This window comes from Scyliorhinus canicula, chromosome 11 (genome assembly GCF_902713615.1).
Source record: "Scyliorhinus canicula chromosome 11, sScyCan1.1, whole genome shotgun sequence".
NCBI lineage: Eukaryota > Metazoa > Chordata > Chondrichthyes > Carcharhiniformes > Scyliorhinidae > Scyliorhinus > Scyliorhinus canicula.
The window spans coordinates 51760615-51786406 of record NC_052156.1 but is presented as its reverse complement, the minus strand read 5'-3'; the positions used below and the strand labels follow the sequence as shown (position 1 = coordinate 51786406).

The 25792-nt window shown below is 44.5% G+C and overlaps 1 protein-coding gene across 17 annotated transcripts in view; it reads left to right on the top strand.

The window, feature by feature from the left end:
- The window catches only part of magi1b (membrane associated guanylate kinase, WW and PDZ domain containing 1b), a 535264-nt gene that overhangs the window by 456130 nt on the left and 53342 nt on the right, over positions 1 to 25792 (top strand). For 13 of the 17 annotated variants that reach the window (XM_038810576.1, XM_038810581.1, XM_038810578.1 and 10 more), the window contains 5 exons: positions 8412 to 8440; positions 9304 to 9520; positions 13703 to 13794; positions 20209 to 20401; positions 24561 to 24851. In XM_038810576.1, coding sequence (XP_038666504.1) covers positions 8412 to 8440; positions 9304 to 9520; positions 13703 to 13794; positions 20209 to 20401; positions 24561 to 24851 — 822 coding nt within the window. The remainder of the gene's footprint in view (positions 1 to 8411; positions 8441 to 9303; positions 9521 to 13702; positions 13795 to 20208; positions 20402 to 24560; positions 24852 to 25792) is intronic. The other 4 variants (XM_038810577.1, XM_038810589.1, XM_038810575.1 and 1 more) reach the window with 1 other exon arrangement.

The following is a 25792-nucleotide window of genomic DNA, read 5'->3' as shown; positions in this document are numbered from 1 at the left end:
CTTCCTAAACAAAGGAACAGCATTGGCTATTCTCCAGTCCTCCGGGACATCACCTGAAGACAGTGAGGATCCAAAGATTTCTGTCAAATATCCTCAACTAGTTAACACAGGAAAAGTGATGCATGAGGAAATTATACTATTCTTCCTTTCAGAACTTATGGGCTGGATTCTCCGATTCTGGGGCTATGTCCCCACGCCGGCATGGAAACGGGTTGCGTATTAAGCCAGTAAAACTGGCAAAAACCAGCCATGGATTCCCCGTTTTGCTGGGGGCTAGCATGACGGCATCGTAGTGCACCCGGCTCCAGCTGCCGATATACCCCGGAGAATTTCCGTGGCCGTGCGTATCCAGACCGATGGCTGCAGCAGCTGCGCCGTGCAACATGGCATAGGCCGCTCGCGGACCCGGCCTGCGAAATAGTCCCCTCCTTCGGCCGGCTTTCACGCCCCGGACCACCCCCCCACTGTGCCCCGAGCCCCAGAAAATGTCCACCCCTGGCTGCGGATTGGCCCTCCCCAGACTGTGGTGGCACTGGACTGAGTCTGCAGCCACCATGCCGAGTTCCCGACGGGTGAAACCATGGGAGACCCACGCCATCTCAAGCTCGGCCGGTTGGAGGCAGAGCATTGGGGGGCGGGCCTCAGACAATGTCCTGAGTCTGTCGATATAGGGGGCAGAGCATCACGAAAGTGGCGCTGTCCCCAATTTGTTCGGAAACTAAGATTCTCCAGCCGTTCGCCAAACGCGATGTCGGCGTTAGATTTCGGAGAATCCAGCCCCATATCTCCAGAACATCATGACATCTTCTATGAATAATCCAAAGTGATTTTGTCTCTTTTATTTAGGTGGATTTTGCCACATGTCTCCCAATCAAAATTTGCAGTGTTTTTTTTGCTTTTTTAACAATCGTTTCTTATTTCTCTCCCCAGCTGAAAGCAAATGAGTGTTAGGGAGAATATTTGCAAGGCAGGAAAGTTGTACATCTGAGAGGAAAGGAGTATACTTGTATACTGAAAGTACTGTTCTGCATGCGTATGCAATACTCTTTCCTTTCCCTCTTTTTAATTGTAAGTAATGGACAGATTTTAACTAAACCTTTTCTGGAAGAGTTTCTAGATATGTGTACCCAATACTGAAAGTCACCGCTCATGACTGAGATGATGATACAAACTGCAGCAATTGATATCAGAAAAATATTAATAGATTTTTGGGGGATTGTAGTTTTCTGTGGTTCGCTGTAATCCTGACTGCAATAAGGACATCATAACCATGTCACCATGTGGCGACCTGATCTACAGGCTTTCTTTTTCTTTGCTGTCACCATTACTCTCTTCATTATATTAGTGCAATCCAACTGTGTGCCTGTCGCTCATGCATTCTTACTTTCCTGTTCACCTCTATCAGATGTATGTAGTTAGGTCAAGGATTACATTGGGTTCCTCTGTACGTCAATTTAGAATACATTCCTAATGGGTCTGTCTACACAATGCAGAAACTAAATAAGGAACCCTTGTTGAATGACAAAACCTTTTCACCCTAGCTTTCAAATGTTACATTGTACAATTTAGATTTCCAACTTAGGGTGGAATTTAATACCTTCCGTCTGGCAGATTTGATATTGGGGAGGTCACTTCATGAAGTAAGATAATGGCAAGTGGAGACCCTGCCATATTCCTGTCTGTCAGATTAAGTCCATGACAGGAAGATCCATGGATGGCTTTCCAGCAGAGGCAATAAATGCCCATTTAAGGGTCTCCTCCTGCTGTTGCTGGCATTATCTTGGCATGGGCTTGCCATACAGGGACTATGACAAGCAAATGCGCAAAGTGGCTTGCAAGATACCAAACACGGTTCCTCATTATCTAATCGAGGGCCCCAGCTCACCTGCCTTCACCGCGAACCTCTCCTCAGACTCCACCCCCACGACCCCTCTCTCTCTATCACTCATCTATGCCCTGGCATCCAGCAACAATCCTTGGCCTCGGGTGGGGTGGATTGTTGGCAGAAGCCACAGCCTCCCCAGTGGTGCTGCCGCTCAGTCGCTTGCCACTGATTGACCAACAGCTCTTGGCATCATTCCCCAGAGTTGATCCGTGGAAGGTCTGCCACTGCCCAGTTAAATGCCAGAGTGGCACTTAATTCAGCAGGCCTTCCCTACGAGAGGTGATGTGGGGTTCTTGGCAGCTCATCAGCTGGTGTGCAAGACATATCGCTTCCATTAAACATCACCCAATATGTACAATAGCGAACTGTGGCTTCTGTTGCTCAGAAACTGGCTATCGAATGCATGATACAACACCCAGTGTTGCTACCACTCACCCAAAAAAACTGTTATTGTAAGTCCAAAACAATAGCTATTATATCATGTTTGGAGAATGCAAAATAGGAGCAGATGACAAAATTAGTTATGAGCGAAGAGATAAAAAGCAACTTCCTCACAATCCCAATTTACTGCTAGTCATGGGCATGAATCCACTGAAATGAAACTGTTGGAATTTTTGCAGCATTGTGTTTTGTTTTTGGGATCCTAATACACATGTTCCACTACTTTGGGAGAAACCTTTCACTGACTTCATGCAGATTATACCAACTGTACCATGGTAGCTATTAGATAAGTTCTGTTGAGCACTAATATAAATTGGAAAGAATTTATTAAAATTTCTTGCATTGGGCGGCTCATCAGCCAGTTATGATTGTATCAATCGAAGGTTAAGCAATTAAACTTCCAATTTGAATTATTTTCACCAGCGGGAGGATGGATAATCAGAGGGCACGTGTTTAAGATAATTGGCCAAGGTGGAGTTGAGGAAAAAATTGTTATGATCTGGAAAAGGAAGTAAGCGATTCAACGGTAGCATACATGAGGCGTGTGTACTTGATGGGGGGGGGGGACTTCAGGACGGTGGGGAAAGAACAGGGCGGCCCAGTGGTTAATACTGCCGCCTCATGGTACTAGGGACCCGGATTCGATTCCGACCTTAGGTAACTGTGTGGAGTTTGTATGTTCTCCCCATGTCTGCGTGGATTTCCTCTGAATGCTCTGGTTTCTTCCCACAGTCCAAAGATGTGTTGGTTAGGTGCATTGGCTGTGATAAATTCCCCCTTCGTGTCGAAGGACATGCAGGTTAGGTTACGGGAATAGGGTGGGATGGAACGGGTGTCGGCACAGGTAGAGTATAATTTTGAAAGGTTGGTGCAGACTCAAAGGGCCGAATGGCCTCCTTCTGTACTATAGGGATTCTGAGCTTTTGAGAGACTAATTAGATAGCCTATGTAAAGAACTGACACACACATGGTGGGTGGGATGGCTTTTCTCTCTGAAGTAAGATTCTATGATCATAATTAAATTTCATATATTCATAATAAAATGGTAATTCATCTTATTGCACATAGAGTTACTGTTCTCCCCGCACCACAGAAATAGTTCATTATTTATGAGGGACTTTGTGATGTCTCTGATCAGGGGCGGGATTCTCCGAACCCCTGCCGGGTCAGAGAATCACTGGGGCCCGGCGTCAGTCCCGCCCCTGCCGTGTCCTGAATTCTCCGCCACCAGAGAATCACTGGGGGGGGGGGGGGTCCTCCGACCGCCGCGATTCCCGCCCCCGGCCGAAGTCCCGCCGCTGTCAACCCTCTCCCGCCAGCGTGGATCAAACCACCTACCTTACCGGCGGGAGCAGGTGGCGCGGGCGGGCTCTGAGGTCCTGGGGGGGGCGCGGGGCGATCTGGCCCCGGGGGGTGCCCCCACGGTGGCCTGGCCCGCGATTGGGGCCCACCAATCAGCAGGCGGGCCTGTGCCATGGGGGCACTCTTTTCCTTCCACCTTCGCCATGTCTTCACCATGGCGGAGACGGAAGTGACCCCCTCCCCTGCGCATGCGCGGGGATGACATCAGTAGCCACTGACGGTCCGGTGCATGCGTGGACTTACGCCGGCTGGCGAAGTCCCTTCGGCCCCAACTGGCGTGGTGCCAAAGGCCGTCCACGCCAGCCGACGTAGCGCCAACCACTCCGGCGCGGGCCTAGCCCCTCGAGGTGAGGGCCTGGCCCCTAAAGGTGCGAAGACTTCCGCACCTTTGGGGCGGCCCGACGCCGGAGTGGTTCACGCCACTCCACCACGCCGAAACCCCCCTGCCCCGCCGGGTAGGGGAGAATCCCGGCCCAGGTGTTTATCAAAGTAAGGATGGGGGAGGGGTCGGCCTGGGTGCGAGTGGAGGCGGCATTCTGCAAGGGTATGAGTTTGGAGGCTTTGTTAATGGCGCCCTTACAGTTGTCGCCGGCTGGGTGCTCTACAAACCCTCTGGTGGTGGCAGCCCAAAGGGTGTGAGGGCAATGGAGGCAGCACATGGGATTGGAGGGGGCGTCAGTGTGGTCTCCAATTTGTAACAATCACCGGTTTGTCCTGCGGAGGCTGGATGGGGCTTCAGGTGGTGGTAGGAGGCAGGGATTGCGAGATTTGGGGATTTATCCAGGGGGGCTTTCCGACCATGAAGGCACTCGAGGAGGAGTTTGAGCTACCGGCGGGGAATGGTTTTCAATACCTTCAAGTCTGGGACTTTATACGAAGGGAGGTTCCAAGCTTTCCTCGCCTCCCCCTGAGGGGACTACAGGATGAGGTGATGTCAAAAACTGGGGTTGAAGATGGGAGGTTTTCGGAGATATACAAGTTGATGGAGTGGGAGGGGGCCCTGATCAGGGAGGTGAAGCAGAAGTGGGAAGAGGAGTTGGGAAGAGAGCTGGAAATGGAAAAGTGGGAAAAAGCCTTGAAGAGAGTCAGTACATCCTCGTCCTGTGATAGACTTCGCCTGATCCAGTTTAAAATGGTTAACAGGGCCCACATGACTATAGCCTGGATGAGCAGGTTCTTTGATGAGGCTGAGGACAGATGTGGGCAGTGTGGGGGTAGCCCAGCTAACCATGTACATATATACTGGGCATGTTCAAAGTCAAGGGGATTCTGGCAGGGATTTGTGGATGGTATGTCAGAAGTTCTGGAAGGGAGGGTAACTCCGAGTCCACAACTGGCAATATTTGGGGTATCGGATGATCCGGGAACCAAGAGGGGGGAGGAAGGCCAATGTCCTGGCCTTCTCCTCCCTGGTGGCCCAGAGACGGATTTTGCTGGGATGGAGGGACTCTGAGCCCCCGAGGTCAGGTGTGTGAGTCAGTGATATGGCAGGGTTTCTCAGTCTGGAAAAAAATCATGTTCGCCTTGAGAGGATTAACTCGGGGGTTCACCCAGAGATGGCAACCGTTCATCGACTTCTTCAAAGAAAATTGAACGTTAGCAGTAAGGGGGGGGGGCAGAAAATCGGAGGCATGGCAGTGTTAGATAAGGACAGGGAACTCCGTATACAGGTAATTAGGAAATAGGGCATGAGTAGTAGGGGACATTGTTTTTTAGGTTTTTTGCGTGTGTCAGCCCACGAGGTTGTTAAAGAAATGTTAATGTGTTAACCTGTGAAAATGCTTCAATAAAATATTTTCCAAAAAAAAAACAAAGTAAGGCTTTTCCCCTCTCATTTACAGTATGACCAGTAGTAATTAGACTACAATTTACTTTCTACCAATGGATTCCAATTTCATGTTTTATTGGGGTGTCACAAGCAACAAGGACTGTTGAGCTATTTCACCTGTGGTTAAATGTATTACGTGATGTGGCAATGAACAGTGCAATGCCAGAATGTCTTTAATTGGTTGAGTGCTTCAATTAGCCTTGGTACCTCAAGCTTGAGGAGAAGAACTGTGAGCGAAACTTTCTGCCCTTGTTTGTTGTCAAGTTGACTGGATGTGAGCGTGCAAAAATAGGACTGGGATCAAATACAATGTCATCTCATTTTTCCAAATTTAAGTCTCAAACAATGAACGCTGAAATGAGCTACCAGGCACTTTGATGGAATTATATTTCAGCAGGGTTTGCTGTCTTCAGAGAGGACGGGTGAGGAGAGGGACATGAAGCTGGTTTTAATGGCTAAATCGCAAGTGCCGTTGTGAAATGTTGAGAGTAAAGCCATTTGGCCAAGTGCACTGTAAGTGGTTGGTATCAGTGTTTTTGATGCCAACACTAACAGATGGAGAACTCTGCTGGAGACCACAATTCTCATGCTGCCATCACGTTGAGTCTTTATCTGTCTTGACATTTGTCTAGTGGATGCCATAAATGTGTTAATTTTACCTTAAATGGTTTAATATTTTGTCTGCTGAGTTTGATGCTTCTTGGTTTAACCTGAGGTGTGCTGCACTCCAGTAGATGACTAATCAGCTTGCCACTGGTGTGGGAAACATCAAGTACACAAAAGTCTTTAGAAAATGATGCCAGTGTAGTTGAAAAATAATCAGTGAACATTTGAGTAAATGGTGTTAGTTCATACCAATTATTTCAATGACATTCTATATGATGTGTGCCTACAGTAAACTGGTTGGATTCAGATAAATATGGAAGTGTGTCTTGTAAATTTTGGTTTTATTTCATTTTTGAGGGGAAAACCTCAAGTTATGCCTGGAGTCAATGTTCAGGGTACTACAATTGGCTTTAGTGCCCTTAGACAAAGAGGGGAAAGTCAATTGTGATTCACATTCACGATTGGAATGTGGTGGCCCTTCTTGAAAACTTGTCGGAATGGATGTATTGTAAATAGGACTGGGCTGGCTGTCCACGCTGCCAAGAAGGCAGCTAATAAAGCAACGTTGCTGCCAGCGTACCAGTATCAGGAGAGACGAGGTGACAATTTATAGGGATCATGTCTTAGAACAACAAATAAGAAATATTCTTCACAGCATTTCATCTTTTCTCTCAACTGGAACATTGTGGAAGATGGAGAGAAAATGAATATGGGTAAGGAACAGGGAGAGGAAATCAGAAGGCAAGTGAGCAGGGCTTGCTCACACACTAGCTGCCACCTAACCCAAACATTGACAGAGTCCTAGAATCATGATCTGTAATGTTGGCAGTAGTATGAAGTAGATAGAATTGGGGGTGGGGGTAGGGAAATAAAAATTATACATCCTACCCACACTACACTCTCGTCAATCTCTTAATTTGCCCCAAAATACATTCATAGACAACAGTAGGATAGGAATGATTTATGGACTTTACATGGATTGTCAAATACCTATAACTAAGTAACATTTTAAATCAGGCTTCCAGCTGTTCCAATCATCTTTTAATAGCGCAGATAAATTATATTTAGTACATGTGTCTGAGTAATGCTGTGAACTACATATTGGTACAATTAAACATGGTAATGACTCGATCTCTGGAAGTTCCGAGACCTGGCATCAAGTGGAAACTAGTCAAGCTCTGTATCTGGAACCTTCTCTCTGTTTCTGGCAATGTTTAAAGTGAGTTAGAGAAAGCTTTTAACAGTTTGTCTGCTGATGTAAGAGCATAGGCTTGCTTTTTACTATCTCTTGCATTTCTGCGAATTTTGGATTTTCTAAAATAAAAAGGAGGAAGCAGGTCCATAATAATCCTGACCATTTAAAAAAAAACAAAGTGTTTGACTGCTAAATTCTAGTTTTAGTATAGTTTATTTTGAGGATCTATATTTTGAGAGACGTCCATAATTCTCGGCTTGTTGCAGGATAGTGATTCCATGTCAGAGTCACAGGGGACCAGAGAGAGCTGCACCTCTCGCAGGCTGATCTTGATATACTGCTGGCAGCAATCATGGATAAGCATGGTGCTGGGAAGGTTGCACGATTCCTCCTTGGAGGCTGCTTGTTTTGGAGGCAACTTAAAGAAATGGGTACAAGTGCATATTGATCAATATGAATGCTTTTCGATGTGAACGTTATTATGCCACCTGAAATTCATATTTTTGTGTTTGATGTGGCTGTAGGAGGCAATTGGTTAGATAAATGCGCAAATTTAACCTATTTTATATTGTGCTATTGTACAATATAAATTCACAAGTTCTGGTGATGATATGTGTATCCATAAGTCCATGAATGATGGTCTGTTGTACAAGTATGTGAATGAAAAATAGTTTGAAGTTGTGAAAGTCAAGGAGCAAATGAAAAGTAAGAGGAATTTGAATTCCTACTGTTGGAATTGGAAATTTAAGATTCATTTTACTTTATTTTACATTTACTTCTTTCCCATTACCGAAGCTGCAAGAAAGTATTTTGCTTCTGCTGCAGAATTGGGTTTCCTAGACCATGCAAGCTGGTTTAGACTGTTAGCCTCGGGGCTGCTGATTCACAAGTCAGCATAACCGATGCACCTAGGATTCATTGTGCTATAATCTGATGTGATCAGACTCTGAACACGACGGCTGACACAGAACGTACTATGGTTCAAGAGCTATATGCTCGCAACACAGGTTTAGAGGATTTGCTGTATTTATTCTTTAAATATTGTGTTTTTGCAGTGGGCCTGAATGTATATTTTTGTTTTTGCTATTTCACAGGACTGCCTCCTAAGAAAAGCCCAAAGTCGGTAAGTTTAGTATAAAGCATGTTGTCTCTCTTTGTGGATCTGTGTACTTAAGGACATGGTTGCAGTCTGTATAATGTGCTGCTCTCCCTGATTCATTTTTCTGATGATGACGTTTTGCTGCACATTTCTGAGCTGTGTGCTGTTGTTTATGAACATGCCACCCTTGTTTGGCTGAAATGGCTGATCAGACTTCACTGGAGGGTAGGATATGGAAGCTGAGATTGACACACAATGAATCTCATATTTTTTCATCCCGAGTTTGTGTGTTTTTCCCCTCTTGACCATGAATAAATTCCTAAAATAGATAATTAATGCACTTCTAATGGTTGCAAGGCAACGCTGATTAAAGTCACATTTAAGTAACTTCAGGCCCACTCCATTGTCAGATTGTATTAGACCTGTGAAGAGGAAACTTGGTTGCATTCACTATCAAATCATGGAAATGTCAGCCTTCATGTGCGTCTTTGTCAGTTTCAAATAAATTTCCCCTTTGGCAGAATATATCTGTGTGCATGGAATATGTTCACCCGCAGTGTGTTTTGTAATTTTTATTTATCGAGATACCTAAGCTTTCCGTTTGAAGAAAGCAAACTCCTATTGTGTGTTTTTGAACCTGATATGAAATCCAATATTTGCTGTGCAATAGTTGGAAATATGTGAAGGTGTTCTAATAAACAGAATTCTCATTGCTCCCTATTCGGTTATGGAGTACATTTTTCATGATGGGCTGCTGTATAGTACCCCAGCTGCAGTAAACAACTGAACTTTGAGGGGTGACTTTTTTTCCAAATGGGAGCATTGTATTGATTGCAAGCACTCACTGAAAAGCTGGAGTGACCTTCTGTTCTCTTGAATAATTGCAGCAGGCACTGGAAAGGAAGGACAGTCAGAACAGCTCCCAGCTCAGTGTCTCGAGCCAGCGGAGCGCACACACTGCTTCGCCAGTCCTGGGCGCCCCTGGGCTTCTAGACTACTCTTCGAACGAGGCACCAGCACTGGATCAAACAGATAATTCTGTGCAAAGGAAGCCGGATCCTTTCAAAATTTGGGCTCAGTCGAGAAGCATGTATGAAAGTAGACGTAAGTACAATGAGAAATTTAAAGCCTATTATTTCACCAAAAAATGCAGTTTTAGTAAGTATGCAAAATAAAGATTGACTTTGTGTCCTCCTAAAAATGTACTTTGCAATTCAGTATTAGTTTTCACTAGAGTCACTGAAAACCACAACGTCAATATTTTTGCAGGCTATCACTAAACATCAAGAAAATGTCTCCGGACCTCATCAATAAACTATTTAGTATTTTCATGATGACATTTTGCTCAAAATATAATCTTTGTACTCTGTGAGATAAACAGGAGTGGGCTCCACTGATAACATTGCCACTGTTACTTACAGTCCAGTGTATGACTTCCCTGTGACACTGTCTTTAACACAAAAGCTTTAGTTCCAACCAAATCAGTAGTCATAGTTATTCTGTCAAAATGTAGTTCAAAACATTGAGAGCTGTAAGTTACAGCTGTTTAAAAGTAGCTGGTTGCGAGAGATCAGTGTCAGCAAAAGTAGCTCTCATTTTTAGTCTTGTTTCAATTTAAAAACACACAGCATTTCTCTTCAGTTTCAACTACTTGCAAAGAGTTAGAAATAGATCACTGATAGAAGTAGGTATACACACTATATTGGCAGATTGTAAACAGGATATTATGACAAGATATTTCAATACAGTATTGTGTATGATTTGCATTCTGGGGTACAAGCCATACTGTGAACAACTGCCCTATCTAAGGACTAGTTTGGATAAACGGTTTCCACTTTTCACCGAATTTAGTCAGTGAAGCCACCTTGTGCTATTATCTAGCCAAATAATACAGCAAATCATGACATAAACAAAGAATTGCACAGAATTTACAGCACAAAATCAGGCCATTCAACCCAACTAATCTGTGCCGGTGTTTTATGCTTCACTCGAGCCCTTCAACCTACATCATCAAACCCGATCAGCATATTCTTCTAAAATGCAGCAGTGTTTTGTCAAATACAATATTCATGTGAAACCAGTGTCACAACATTCATGATGTTATCATTCTTATACTGTTCAACCAGTCCTGTTTTACTGCACAAATGACCTCTCCCTGCACAGTCTCCATTTATAGATTTTTTAAAAAATCATATTTTTAGCCTGATTGCAATGCTCTGTGCTAAATGTGGCCAAATGAGCAGGAAAACCACTGGTGGGATGTTAGCAACCTTCCACCTCTGAAATAGCTGTGCAGGAGCAGCTGCAGGAGGATTTTCCTGTGGTGAGGGACATTTCATGGTGCAGTGCACTAGTGTCCTGACACAGCCATAACATCCAATGACATTTATTGATAATGTGATCAGCATTTTAATATTTACACTAATCTACTAATGTCATAAAAGACTAAATCCAGCACATTAGGTACACATTTCAAGAATTGAAAAGAAAGAAAGGTTTAATGTGCTGAGTGGGTCAGACTTTTACTTGGCAATAGTAGATAAGATCCTCGGGTTGATTTAACTCCAGTGGGAATCTCGATATCAAGATGCGATCCATGGAGATCCAGCCAATATCCGCAATGCTGTGATTCACAGTATACCTCTTTGGTTGTTAATTCTTTCTCATCTCCTGTTGCAAAGGAGGGATTTTGTATGTTTGTAATTGTTTGGAGTACAGATGTAGCAAATGGGAATCTACTGAGAGAACAGCAGCATATTGGAGCTCCCAGCCGAATCATTTGCTGCATATAGACAAAAAGCAGTGGTCTATCCAGCAATATGTGAGTGGAAACAGAATCCGAAATGGTGACTGTGCACTTGTCTACAACAAAAATGATTATATCTTTAAACTGACCGGGATTTAATCATTATGGCATTGCTAATGGAGAATTGGTAATTATAAATCCTAGACATTGAGCTCCTGTTGTTGCAGTTAAGATATAAGCACCCAAAACAAAATTCTCTTGATGGTTTTCATTTAGCAAATGATTTGTAATCCTGCTGCACTGATCATTTTCTGCAGGAAAACTATGAGCAAATTACGGCTGTGAACGAACTTCGCAATGACCAGTGACACCACACAGAATCATCATTTACAGTCATAGTCATTGTAAGGTTGAGGAGAGGCACAGTCAAATAAATAAACCAAAGGCTCACAAAGGTTGCAAAATACCACATTCAGTCATTCTGTTTCTTCATGGGCAAGTTGTGGAGTTCATCATTCATATTGGAAATTTTAAGTATGACATGTGATTCTTTCCCTTCCTGTTTGTATTTTAAAGGAAAATCTTGTTTTGTATCTCACCTCCTTTTTTCTCTGATTCCCCTACTATTCTTATGTTCCTGCTTCCATTGAGCATCTTTTTTTCTTCTTGAGCTGTCTTCAATTTTCTTACTGTTGATTTGTATACTTTCTTGCTTTTCCTTGGTCCTACTTTATATATCATAGAATTCCTATAGTACAGAAGGAGGTTAATGTGTCCCATCGAGTCTGCATCCACCCTTCAAATGAGCACTCTACCTATGCCCACTCACCCGTCCACCCTGCCCTATCCCCATAGCCCCAGAACCTAACCTGGAGATCCTTAGACACGAAGGGGCAATTTAGCATGACTAATCCACCTAGCCTGCACATCTTTTGATTGTGGGAGGAAATCGGAGCACCCGGAGAAAACCAACGCAAACGTGGGGAGAATATGCAAACTCCACAGAGATAATGACCCAAGGCTGGAATTGAACTCGGGTTCCCTGGCGCTGTAAGGCAGCAGTGCTAACAACTGTGCCACCATGCTGCCCTCATGTATTTGCTTTTATGTTCTTTTGCCCCAATATTTAGTCTGTTTCATTGGAAATTGTGTATTTGTAGACCACAATTATTATCTCAGGATCTTCCTTCCATGAAAGTTGTCATATATTTTCTCTTCAGTTTACCTGTAGTGATGGGAGAAGCTGATGGGAATGAAGGGAAAAAAGACATGAGAGAGATTGAGGGAGCTGAGAGGAAAAGAATAGGATATGAGAGAGGCAATGACTCATCCAGCGGTTTACTACCACAGGGGTTGGAAACCTTCCAACATTTACTCGCACTGGAAGTCCATAGGCTGTTTAATATTAGGAGACATCGCAGCCATGCCTGATTTTGCCCTTGTCCAACATGCAAACCTTCTACCAGAAGTCTGTGGATTAAGCTTGACAGGGCCCTTAATTTGAATTTTGTTTGCCTTCTCTCACCCGCAAGGCATTGAGGTCTAATACAATGCTCCCAACCTGAAGTTAACACAGGCTAGAGATAAACCTGAGACCATTTTGATAAAGGGCTCAGCAACACAGTAATGCATTAACTTAACTAACTGATGCTATCAAATTTCAATAGCCTAATGCATTGTCTTGTAAGGCCAGTTTAACTTGACCACTAGTGTCGCTTTGTTGCTTTTTGCATTCACCCTGTTGATAAATTAATTGTGAGCAGTAGTACCAGATTTTGATGAGTAATGTAGATGATTAAATGCATCATATAATGATTGCTGATGTAGTAATTGTTCATAGGATATTTACTGGAGCAAGATGACAGATAAATGATTAAAGTACAGCTGATGTTCAGCATTAAACATGAGGGCACTATTATTAACACCATTAAAAAACTAATTGTCCCAATAATGCAGACATGAATACCTGTGTTTTTGACCAATTAGGTTACTGATTCCACTCAACTTTTAACCAGCTGAAAATCTAATTGAATACACAGTAGAAATACATGAGAGCTGAGATTTGATCTTTGATGTATCTTTGTCAAATGCTTAAAAAGCTACTGTTAAAGCAGATTAAAGTCCTGCGCACTTCGATTAGTATAATTGTAACAGTGGACAACTTCCATTCACCAGTAAGAAAGAAGGTGAGGTCCAACCAAGATGTATGGGATTTATTACCATCAAAGCTCTTATTGAGTTTCTACGTGCAGCCAACTTGGAGACATTGCCATGATTCACAATCTGACAATTGCAGTAAATTGCAACACTAAAACCACAGTCTGTGATTTAGACCTAAAATCAATTGGGGATGGTGACACCGATTCTAACAGTGGAAGCCTTTAATTTGATAGTGCCATTTGCTGAACCATTCTAAAGCTCATAAAACTGTCAGGGCAGCAGATAAAATACTGTCTCTGTCCAGTAGTTAATGGAAACCAATTGACCTTCATTATGTTTTCACACATGTATGATATGATATCTATATGCTTTTCCTACAGTTCCCGATTATCAAGAACAAGATATTTTCCTCTGGAGAAAAGAAACTGGATTTGGATTTAGGATACTTGGTGGAAATGAGCCAGGGGAGCCAGTGAGTAATTAAAGATGGTTTACTATTGCTGAATATTTTATTTGCAATGCTGCATTTGGGGATTAAGATTTACCCTTTTCCTGCATTGAGTCTGAAGTGGACCTGAGGCAGTACTATCGCATTTTAAAATGACACAAGTATTATGTTAATTGATGGTTCAGACTAGATTTTAAAACTGGTTTGGTAGATTCACTGTTGCCTGAGATATGGGCTGAACATATGGAACTAATCAGTTCATGTGTTGCCCAGAATAATGCACACCCATTTTGCAGTTTTAATAGAGAACCTCACTGCACAGAAGTGCATTAAATATAATGGACGTGGAGTGTGGGCGGTGTTTAGTGGGGGGGGGGGGGGGGGGGGGGGGGCAGTGAAGCATATTCACATGTTTTGGTCATGCCCGAAGTTGGTGGAGTTTTAGGCATCTTTCTCGGGGAATCATGTCAGAGATTTTGGGGGGTGAAGGTGGCTTTGTGTCCATGGGTGGTGTTATTTGGGGTTTTGGAGGATCCCGGAGAGCAGGTGGGGAGAGGCTGCCGTGTTGGCCTTTGCCTCCCTGATAGCTCAGAGGCGGATCTTGCTAGGGTGATTTCCTCTTGAGGTAGAGGTTGGTCATGTCCTACTTTAAGGATCTGTGAACGTCGACAGTGTGGGAGGGGTGGTTGGTTATGGTTTCCTTTCTGGTTTGTGTTAGAATTATTTCTGTTTTATGGTTCGTTTCAATAACAAGCATGTGGGGTGTTTAGGGGAGTGGGTGCGGTTAAATGACAGTTGTATAAAGATGATTGTGTTTTTGTGTTTTGTATAAAAATGAAAACGCATTGAATAAAAATATTTAAAAAAAAAAAAAATAATTGGTGTGATTCAGCGACCCCATTGTACCCGGTGCTGATCCAGGCACAATGGAAGAATCACACATGAGCCCCAAATCAGGCTCTGTGCCGGGCGCAAAAGTTTACGGCTCATTTAAATACCCAGAGGCGGAAACATCCGGCACCCGGTACTCACAGATGTGTCTGGGAGACCTCGCTAGGATGCCGCTTGGAACTGGTCAACACGAGCGTGGACCAGGCGTACCAACACCTTTGGGGAGGGTGAGTCTCCCAGGCCATTGGGCATCCCCAGGTGGTCAGGGACAGGGCAGGCTGGCACCTTGGCACTGCCCACCTGACAGTACCAGGGCAGCAGCGGCAATGCCAGAGTGCTTGGGTGCCAGGTTGGCATTGCCAGGGGTTGGAACTGGGGGGGGGGGTCTTTCCAGGTAGAGGGAGGGTGAGAGGGTGTTCCCAGGGGTCACCCCAAGGTTCGGCTTTGAACTGGGGGTAAAACGAGAGGGGAGGGAGGGGTCGGCTGAAAGGGCGGCAGGGGGAGGTGGGGCAGAGATCAGGGAAGCCTTCCAAATTGACATTCCGATCTGCAAGGAGCTCGCCAGCAGGAAATCACTTGAATTGCGGCCTCGGTGGGGTGACACACCCCAAGGCCAAAAAGAACCGCAAAGTGCTGTTGGATCGCAGGATGTTTCTCAGCGTTGCAGCTGCCGAGAAACACCCGCTATGTGCACCGTTCAACTGGCTTTAACTTGAGTCGCTGATTCGCGCCCAATATGTTCTTTCCTTACTTTCACATAACAAAAGAGGTGCAATAGTTTTCTTCTTAATGGGAATTAAAACTCTCCTGAATGCCAAGTCCACTTCTGTGATGGATTGAAGTCATTGGTGCTGCTCCAATAGCATCAGGAATATATCCACTATCTAAGCAAAAGTTGTACTTTATGTTGAAATAATTCTTTCTTGCTTAGAAACACATATGTGAGCCCAATTTTACAGCTTATGAATTAGTTTAACTGCTCTATAACCCTACGCATTCAAACAATACCACTTACTGCTTTAAGTGCAGCAGGTTTTTTTCATAATGCATCACTATTTTTTTATAAAGTCTGATGGTTATTACAAATTGAGCTGAACCGAGGAGAGCATAAAACATCTACCCATGTTAAAAATTCTGCCACAAACTTCAGAACAAAATTAAATTGAATGATAAACAGTATTACAATTGTGAACATTTCAGAACTTTTATCATAAATTCAAATCTTAAAATCCCACCTTTTCACAACTTTTGAATTCCATTGCTTTGCCCATGTAACTGTAGCCAGCCAGGTTTCCATTAGCTTGGCACCCCTTCTGGACAAGTGAAGCAGGAGTGCCTCCTCCTGGTTCTCTCAGCTCCTCCTCCATCAGAACCCACTTTCAAGACAAACCGTCACAGCCATTGCCGCCACCCCACCCCCACCACCCAACCACAGGAGCCAGGGGTCACACTCCACTTGGATTGGACACCCCAGACTTCACTAGTGGGGAACTGTACCAGTGACATCAGTTGCACAATTTGGTGTTAAAACCCCACACCGGGTGACGTCTGTGATGTGTTGGGTGCTCTGGATCCGTGGAACACATACAGGCTACCAACACTTAAAATAGTACAACACTATTTTATTAAGCTAGAAACTGTTGAACATACTTTCACTATGGGTTAACACGATGTTAGATTAAACTAAAAACCTATGCCTATCCTAACCAGTCTATGCACTCAACACATGGTGAAGATCTGTGCTGTAAGCTCTGTCCTTCTGAGAGGCTGCATTCCGAATGAGCGGGAAAACTGATGCCCTCTGTCTTGCAAATGAAATGAAATGAAAGTCACTTATTGTCACAAGTAGGCTTCAGTGAAGTTACTGCGAAAAGCCCCTGGTCACCACATTCCGGCGCCTGTTCGGGGAGGCTGGTACGGGAATCGAACCGTGCTGCTGGCCTGCTTGGTCTGCTTTAAAAGCCAGCGATTTAGCCCAGTGTGCTAAACCAGCCCCAGTTTTTATAGTCTTTATAGTGAGTGTGCTCTAACTGGTGATTGGCTGCGGTGTTGTGCGTGTTGATTGATCCTACTGTGTGTCCATCAGTGTGTGTGTCTGCACCATGATATACTGGTATATATTATGACATCCCCGCTTTTATTTAAAAAAATGTATGTTTGTGGCAATAAATAATGTGTGGTAATAATGTTCCTAACTGCGTGTGGGGTGCGAAGACATATTTACAGGACTATGTACATAAGAACTAAGCTATATACATGGGAAGGTGCCTGGTGCAGAGAAGCAGTATGCAACAAGAGTAACGAGATCAACATTATATACAAACCAGGAAAACGATCAAACAGAGCAACGAAACAATTCAGAGAGTCCATAAATTTGAAAAGTTCATAAATTTAGTCTCTGAGGTGGGCGACGAATTCTAGTTGACCGTGAGGGTGGCACACCACTCATCGTCCAGATCGATGCTGTATACCGGTAGAGGCTGGATTCTTTGCTTCGGGGACACCCTGTTTTTTGTAATGATACCGACTCGAAAAGGCGCCTTCGGGTTCTCGGTGTCAATATCGGGTAGTAGGTCCGAATCGGGTTCGTGACTGTGGGTTGAATGGCCCAGACATCCCTGCAAGGCATCCCTTGGCAGGCTGAGCTGATCTGCATAAAGCAGCATAGTGGCCAGGTTTCCCACATTGCAGGCATCATCGGGATTTGGCAGGACATTGCCGCTTTAAATCGGCGGAGCCACAGTTGCCGCACGTTGTAGCGTCAGTACGCTCGCTGCGCCACTGCGCATGCGTGGTGCGATTCAGCATGGTGCGTGCCTGCGCAGTACATTCATCGATGTCGCCGTCCCCTTGTTCGGTGCGCACAAGCACGGGAGTCCGCGAAAAGCACGCAAAATGGCCGCCTTCATCCAGGCTGAGGCCCTGGAGTTGCTTGATTGCTTGGACCCGTTCTGCCTCGTGGGGAATTTGCCACGCCGTTTCAGCCGCTTGGATGTGGGAATACCGATTAGTGGCGTGTTCATGCAGCACGCAGGTCTCGATGGCAATCGCTAGGGTAAGCTGCTTTTTTTTTTTTAATTTAGATTATCCAATTATTTTTTCTAATTAAGGGGCAATTTAGCGTGGCCAATCTACCTACTCTGCACATTTTTGGGTTGTGGGGGCGAAACCCACGCAGACACGGGGAGAATGTGCAAACGCCACACGGTCAGTGACCCAGAGCTGGGATCGAACCTGGGCCCTCAGCGCTGTGAGGCGGTTGTGCTAACCACTAGGCCACCGTGCTGCCCAAGGGTCAGCTGCTTTACCTTGAGGAGCTGCTGGCGTAGGGGGTCCGACTGAACACCGAAAATGATCTGGTCGCGTATCATGGAGTCGGAGGTGGACCCGTAATTACAGGACTGCGCAAGGATGCGGAGGTGGGTGAGAAAGGACTGGAAAGGTTCGTCCTTACCCTGCAAACGCTGTTGGAAGACAAAGCTCGAAACTTTCATTCACCTCGATGTCGCAGTGACTGTCAAACTTGAGGACGACCGTCTTGAATTTTGATTTATCTTCACCATCAGCAAAGGTGAGACATTTGAAGATGTGGATGGTGTGGTCCCTGGCTGTGGAGAGGAAGAGAGCGATCTTCCTGGTGTCTGGGGCAGCCTCCAGGTCTGTGGCTTCAAGGTAGAGCTGGAAGTGTTGTTTGAAGATCTTCCAGTTGGCCCTGAGGTTACCGGTGATGCGGAGCGGCGGTGGCGGGCAGACGCTGTCCATTTCGCAAGATGGCTGTACGCTGGTGGAAGGCAGATCACTTACAGGTAGGTCTAAGAAGTTCTAACATCCCTCAACTACTGGTACCATGATAAGTTGGGTGCTCTGGATCCGTGGAACACACACAGGCTACCAACACTTAAAATGGTACAACACTATTTTATTAAGCTAGAAACTGTTGAACATACTTTCGCTGTGGGTTAACACAATGTTAGATTAAACTAAAGACCTATGCCTATCCTAACCAGTCTATGCACTCAGCACATAGTGAAGATCTGTGCTGTAAGCTCTGTCCTTCTGAGAGGCTGCATCCCGAATGAGCGGGAAAACTGATGCCCTCTGTCTTTATAGTGAGTGTGCTCTAACTGGTGATTGGCTGCGGTGTTGTGCGTGTTGATTGGTCCTACTGTGTGTCCACCAGTGTGTGTGTCTGCACCATGATCTACTGGTGTATATTATGACAGTCTGAGTTTCCTACCTGTTTGCTCTCCCCACCCTCTGCTTTCGGCACAACTGCAATTAAAAATGACCCCTTCGGTATGCAAAGAATTTTCAACATCAATTAAATCAGGATTTAGAATTTTAAATCCTTAAAGTTCTCCAAGTTTAAAATTGTGTTAAATTTGTAGCTTTGGCAGTTTGAAGGTTATCGGTATTTTAAGTGGCTGAACAAAGATTCCCTGCTGTATTCGCTTTTAAGTATGAAATTGCAAATTGTGCATCAGTGCATCTGTTGTTTCATTAAAAATTCCTTGTTGGGGGTTTACGGGATTCATTTTCACTTTTCAATGCATAAACATGCAGGCTGTGATTACACGCTGTCTTCTCACTGAAGTTTGTATAATGTTGCAGCTAATACAAAAAAATGCTGCACTTTTTAAATTATAATTTCAATGAATTGCGATTAGTGTGCTTTTAAAGTAACTAGTTGAATTCCTGAAAGATTCTGAATAATTTCCTATTTTAGTTTCCCACAAAAAGCCCAGTTCTTGTGCTTTAATGTTCTTATTGAACCTTTGGATTTAGCAAGAAAAATCATTGCACTTCTTCAAGATCTGAATCATGGAATCCTGGTCCGCACCCCCATCCACCCGGCCCTGTACCCGTAACCCCACCTGCATGTCCCTTGACAATAAGAGGCAATTTATCATGGGCAATCCACCTAACCTTCACATCTTTGAACTGTGGTGGGAAACCGAAGCTCCTGGAGGAAATCCACACAGACATGGGGAGAAAGTGCAAACGCCACACAGTCACCCAAGGCCGAAATCGAACCCCAGTCCATGGCGCTGTGAGGCAGTAGTGTTAACCACCGTGTCGCCCAAGGTCAAACATTGCCTGTATTTTGTCAAACACTCCAATAAAAGCACGGTGTCAATGGCATTGTTTTATTTTGTTGAATAGTAAAGAAACACAATATTTGCCCTGGTTAACTGACATACTTGATTAAGCCCAAAGTGATACGTCTTTAGTGGGCATCATTGTTTGTTTGATGATGCTTGGCAGATATATGTTTCCTATCTGTTCTTTTTAATACAACTTATAATATTTCCATTTTAACATTTCTGCAGTCTGTTACTGGGCCATTAGTAGAAGTACACTGAGCTTTTGTTTTCTGCATTTTTTCCTCTTAGTATATTTAGTAGCAACAAATAAGAATTAATTGTGCTGCACTTGCTCAATTGAACATTGTGGGAGCAAAACAGAGTGACTGACCTTGAACCATGCTTAGTGCAAAGGTAATGTTAGCGTGTATTTCATCAACCTTTCTGATTCTTTTTGGTATAGATCTACATAGGCCACATCGTGCCCCTGGGTGCTGCCGATGCGGACGGGCGGCTGCGCTCGGGTGATGAGCTGATATGTGTGGATGGCACAGCTGTAGTTGGAAAGTCCCACCAACTTGTGGTTCAGTTAATGCAACAAGCAGCCAAACAGGGCCATGTTAATCTTACTGTGAGACGTAAAGTCGTTTATTCAGGTTAGTACCTGTCAGCGTGTGATTGGAAACAAAATGTATTGCCTTGTTCTTGCAAGAAAGGTGTTGCTCCCTGGAATATAAAGATTTTCAGTAGACCGGTTGACAATAGGTTATGGGATTTTGTACAAACCATAACATTGCAAAACAATTTACATTTAAATTGTTTATAAAATAAGTTGCTTATTAAATTATAAATGTACTCTTCTTATTTTCGGTAAATACCTTGAAAAGGAATCTAGTTCATTCCCTTCATTTCACTATAACCAAATTGTTTCTTTGAAGTTCTGTAAAATTTCAGGATCTTTTGATGCTGTACATTCTGATACAATCTGCTAATGGTAGTGAAATTGCTGACTTATATACATTGAGAGGCTTCCTCTCCAACTGTAGTTTTTCTATAATCTGTTCACTTGTCGAGTGCATATCTACTAGACGAGACAGAATGCTTTTATTATCTGTGCTATGCGACTGAGTGACAATCACAAGTGACCTGCTTCATCTTGAAGTGAATGCAGGACCTGAATTGAGATTTCTGGATGATTCACTCAGCAGTGACTCACTCTGTAGCATTCATTCAACAAATGGCCAAAAGTCTCAGTTTATGTTAGTGTGAATGATAAAACCTGTGGATCAGCTCCTGCCAAGTGATATTCTGTAGGCTTGCTTGGATATTCCTGGGATTTAGGGTGGTACAGTGTCGGCAACTTTCTCTTGAATCCCGACACTTTGCTGAACTATGGAAATAGTTTGGGAACCCCACTGTCTGGAATGTTCCAAAAAGCCTCTATGAGGCTGCCATTGTCATGGAAACTACATTGTGAAAATATATAATTGATTATTTCCCAGCATGGGTTAAGTTTTTTAATTCTGTGGGTTTACCAGCACGTGTGTTTCAACACAGTGGGCCTTTTGATAATGTGGGTGTCTTTGATATGCTCAAGATGATCACTTTTTAAATGATACACTGTGCTGTCTTGTGACTTAGACAAATGTGCTCCAGGCAGTGGGAATGTGTTTGAGGTTCTTTGGGACTGGAGGCACACTTGTAGGGAAGTTGGCTTCTGGAATGTGAAGGATGAGCTAAATTTGTCTGGAGCAGAATGGTTTATTTTTGCTCTGGATTTGATAGTCCTTCTATTCTACTCTCAGCATGCAGAGGAGTATAGGATATAGTTCACCAGAGATTGCCTATTTTTGGAAATAGTAATTTACAATGAATATGCATTAATACATTGGGGAAAAAGGCCAAACTCTGCAATGGTCAGCACTATTGAAGTAGAACGTTCATCTTGCTCACATGTTAGATGTGTTATCTCCATCTATGTACTAAATCTCATCATATCAGTATGCGCACACATACCAATTTCTGTCTAGAAGTTTACAACAAGTTGGAAACCCTCTCTATTTTTGTACGGGTTGTACATGTTGGCCTCGTGTGACTCACATAAGTGGTTATTATTCATAGATGGGTTTAATTGTAGTTGTTGCGGTGATGATATTTGACCATAAGTAACATCACAACTACAACTGATGTTCTCCTCAGCAACTTCTCCAGGTTTGCATCCTATTTGACCCTGAGCTGAGATTCTGATCCCATATCCTCTGCATCACCTAGATGGTGTCCTTCAATTTCTCTAACATTGCCCATCTTCACCGCAGCCTCAGCCTAACTATTACTGAAGCTGACATCCATGCTTTTGGGTTCTCTAGATTCCACCGTTCTAGTTGCTCTTCTGGCAGGTGTCCCATCTTTCATCCCCTGTAAACTTCAACCCAATACCCTGCTGCCTGTATCTGATTTTGCATCAAGACAAGTTCACCCATCATCCCTGTGCTTGCCGTGCCAGATTGGCTCCCTGTCCAGCACTGCCGCAAAGTTAAAATTCTCATCCTTATGTCCAAATCTGTTCATGGCCTCTTGCTATCCTTGTAATGTCTTTCAACTGTACAATCTTCTGTGTTCCTCCAGTTCTGGTCATTTGTAGTATTCTTCATTTCCTTTGCTTCTTTATTAGGGGCTGTATTTTCAATCTTCATGGGGTGGCCCAGGCACATACGATTTGAGAATAACACTCCAGAAAGAGACACCAGTCTTAAGCTAGTTGAAGAGTATGTAATTATCTGGAGACGGACAGAATGTAATTTTCAATGTTAAGAATAGGAAGAGTGGAAGGTTTGGGGCAGGTTAGTGCACAGCCGTCAGGAGCAAGGCTGGAAGCCATTGTTTATTGGGGCTGCTGATTTAAAATCTTGTAAAAACAGAAAGATAGGCAGACTGCAGTGCTGTTGATATGGCACAAAGTTACCATCTCTTGAACAGAATGGATTAAATATCTAAGGCATGTGTGTTTGGACACTGTGTGAATCATGAGGCTGCAGGCCCTCTGGTCTCTTGCTTCCTCCATTCCTCTAGGTAACGGCAAACCCAGTCACATCTGCCTTTGCAACTCGCCCACCAGAAATAATTCCTGTCTCCAGGGCACAGACAATTGGGTACCAATTGTGCTTTCTCCCCAGTTAGGGCCTTTCGACTGACGTTGATGTATCCCAGGGTCAGGACCCAGAGATGATCCGGGCTTCAAATTCCCAAAGATTAACAATACAACCGCTGCTGTCTTGCCCAACTTCTAGAACACACCTCCCTAAACATCTCCACCTCACTATCTCTCCCCTCTTTTAAGGAACCCCTTAAAACCTAATTCTTTGACAAAACTTTGAGCCACCTTTCCTAGTATCCAGTTAGGTAATTCAGTGCCAGATTTTGTGTGATGATCCTTCTGGCACCTTGGGACGTTTTACTATGTTAAAAGCACTCTTGAGTTACTGTTGATTGCTTCCAAGGGCGGGAGTCCATGTTGATTTTTATTTGGCTAATCCAAGAGACAAAGGCTAATTGTAATAGCTCCTTTTATTTTCAGTTTGAGGATAACTTGCACAACCCCGGATGGAACTCCTTTGCTGATTGAATGCATTAAACTCTCAGGAAACTGCAAGCTGATTGCTGGCAGTGGAGGGTTAAATTGTATTGTGTTTTATCCCTCCACTTACAAAATGAAGAGTAATTATGTTATTGCCAGTAACTTTGTTTTTTTTAAATATGTGAACTATTTGGTCATTCTTGTGACAATTTCAGGGATTATAGTTCAGCAGGTAATGCAACCCTTCCAAGGCGTCATAATTCAGATTGAATTTAGGCAGTGAGTGGCAGCAGGCTGAGCGACTGTACGGTGCATCACACTAATCAAGTTTTGAACCGGGGCGGAAATCTCCGCCACCCGGGAATCGGTGGGGGCGGGAATAGCGCCGGTCGGCGGGTCCCCCGCGGTGATTCTCCGGCCCGCGATGGGCCAAAGTCCCGCCGCTGTCAGGCCATTCCCGCCGGCGGGAATCAGAGTACCTCTGTGCCGGCGGGAGCAGACGGCGCGAGCGGGTCCTTGGGGGGGGGGGGGGGGGGCACAGGGCGATCTGACCCCGGGGGGTGCCACGACGGTGGCCTGGCCCGCGATCGGGGTCCACCGATCGGCGGGCGGGCCTGTGCCGTGGGGGCACTCTTTTTCTTCCACGGCCTCCACCATGGCGAAGGCAGAAGAGACCCCTCCACCGCGCATGCGCCGGGGTGACATCAGCGGCTGTTGATGCTCCGGCGCATGCGCGGACTCACGTCGGCCGGCGAAGGCCTTTCAGCCAGCCGTTCCCTCTGGCTGGCGGGCGCCAAAGGCCGTTCGCGCCGGCTGGCGGGGCGCCAAAGGTCGTTCCCGCCGGTCGGCGGGGCGCCAACCACTCCGGCATGGGCCTAGCCCATTCTCCGCACCTTTTGGGGAGGCCCGACGCCGGAGTGGTTCTCACCACTCCGGTATGCCAGGACCCCCCCGCCCCGCCGGGTAGGGGAGAATCCCGGCTCAGGTGCTTCAGATAAGATTTTCCCAGCATGGTCAATTGGATGCAAGTCAGAATTAGGAAGCTTCAGATGATTTTCAGCAACCCCCTTTCTCTGTTACAACTGATTCCCACAGTGCTGCCCCAGTGGATGTTAACTAAGGAATGGATCAGTCTATGTTTTCTTTGTCCACCTCTTTCAACTTTATTGAGTTTTCAAATGTCATCTGAGATGCAATTCTCCAGTTTAAAAACTGATCTTGTTCCTCCCTTCTCAATCCAGCAGCTGTTCCAAAGCCTGAGACGGAAGTCCCTGCCTCTCCAGTCTCATCGCATCACAGCAGCAACCAAGCTGTTTCTCTGACTGAAGAAAAGCGCACCCCACAGGGCAGTCAGAACTCTTTGAACACAGTGAGCTCTGGTAGTGGCAGTGCTGGTGGTGGTGGCACTGGCGGTGTTGGTGGTGGAGGGGGTGTGCAGCCGTACGACGTGGAGATACGACGTGGAGAAAATGAAGGCTTTGGTTTTGTTATTGTCTCGTCAGTCAGTCGACCAGAAGCAGGCACCACATTCGGTAAGTTATATTTCGAAAGATGTTTTTGGATACAAAAGATTTTTAAGGAGCCAAACCCATGACACAGTGTACATAATTGCCAGTGAGCAAAAACTATCAGAGTTTGCGTATTTCTCTGAACTAGGACTTGTATATACTTACATGGTGAACTAACTCCTGTATGATTTTTCATCCAATTATTTAGCCGAGCTGTGTATGTATAGAAATAGGTTGATGGCAATCTATTTTTCTAATAATTTGTCTTCTGTATTAAGATCACAAGGTAATTGGAAAATAATGTCCTGTTCTGAGGAAATACTAAACCAAACTTGTTTCCAAACAATAGTTTAATTGTATTTTTAGAGCAACGTAGTAATAATCTAGGATAACCTGATTGTGTGTGGATTTATTATGGTCGTTTGGACTTTCCTAAAACCCTGCATGAAATGTCTGCTTTCTGCTTTCCTTGCTACTTGTGTGGTTCATCTTTACTGGGCAATTCTTTGGGTTACAATAAGTGTGCTTTCTTTGCTAATGATTATGTGTAGCTGATTCTAGCCTGGCTTTTAATTTTTTTTTAAAGTTTGAGGTTACGTAAGTATCTACACTGTTTACTTGCTGTTACATTCTGCAGCTCACGGTTTTTAATAGTGACCCCTCCCCCGCCGAGAATCAAAGCTGTAGCATAGAAACTAACGTCTTGGTTCCAAATGGATCTCACTGGGTTTGAGGTTTGCTTGCCTTTCTGCAATGAGAAAGAACAGAACATTGGCAAATTGCTAAATTTAAACACAACTCCACACAATAAAACTCTTAAACTTGGCCCAATCAATGCAGGAAGCAAACACCAGAAACTGGGATGCGAACTGCAACTGGTGTTGATTTTCATTTGGATGTTACATTAGAATTTTGACATCCTGAAGGAATGAGGCCATACCACTGTTTCTCCTTTGACCTTTGGA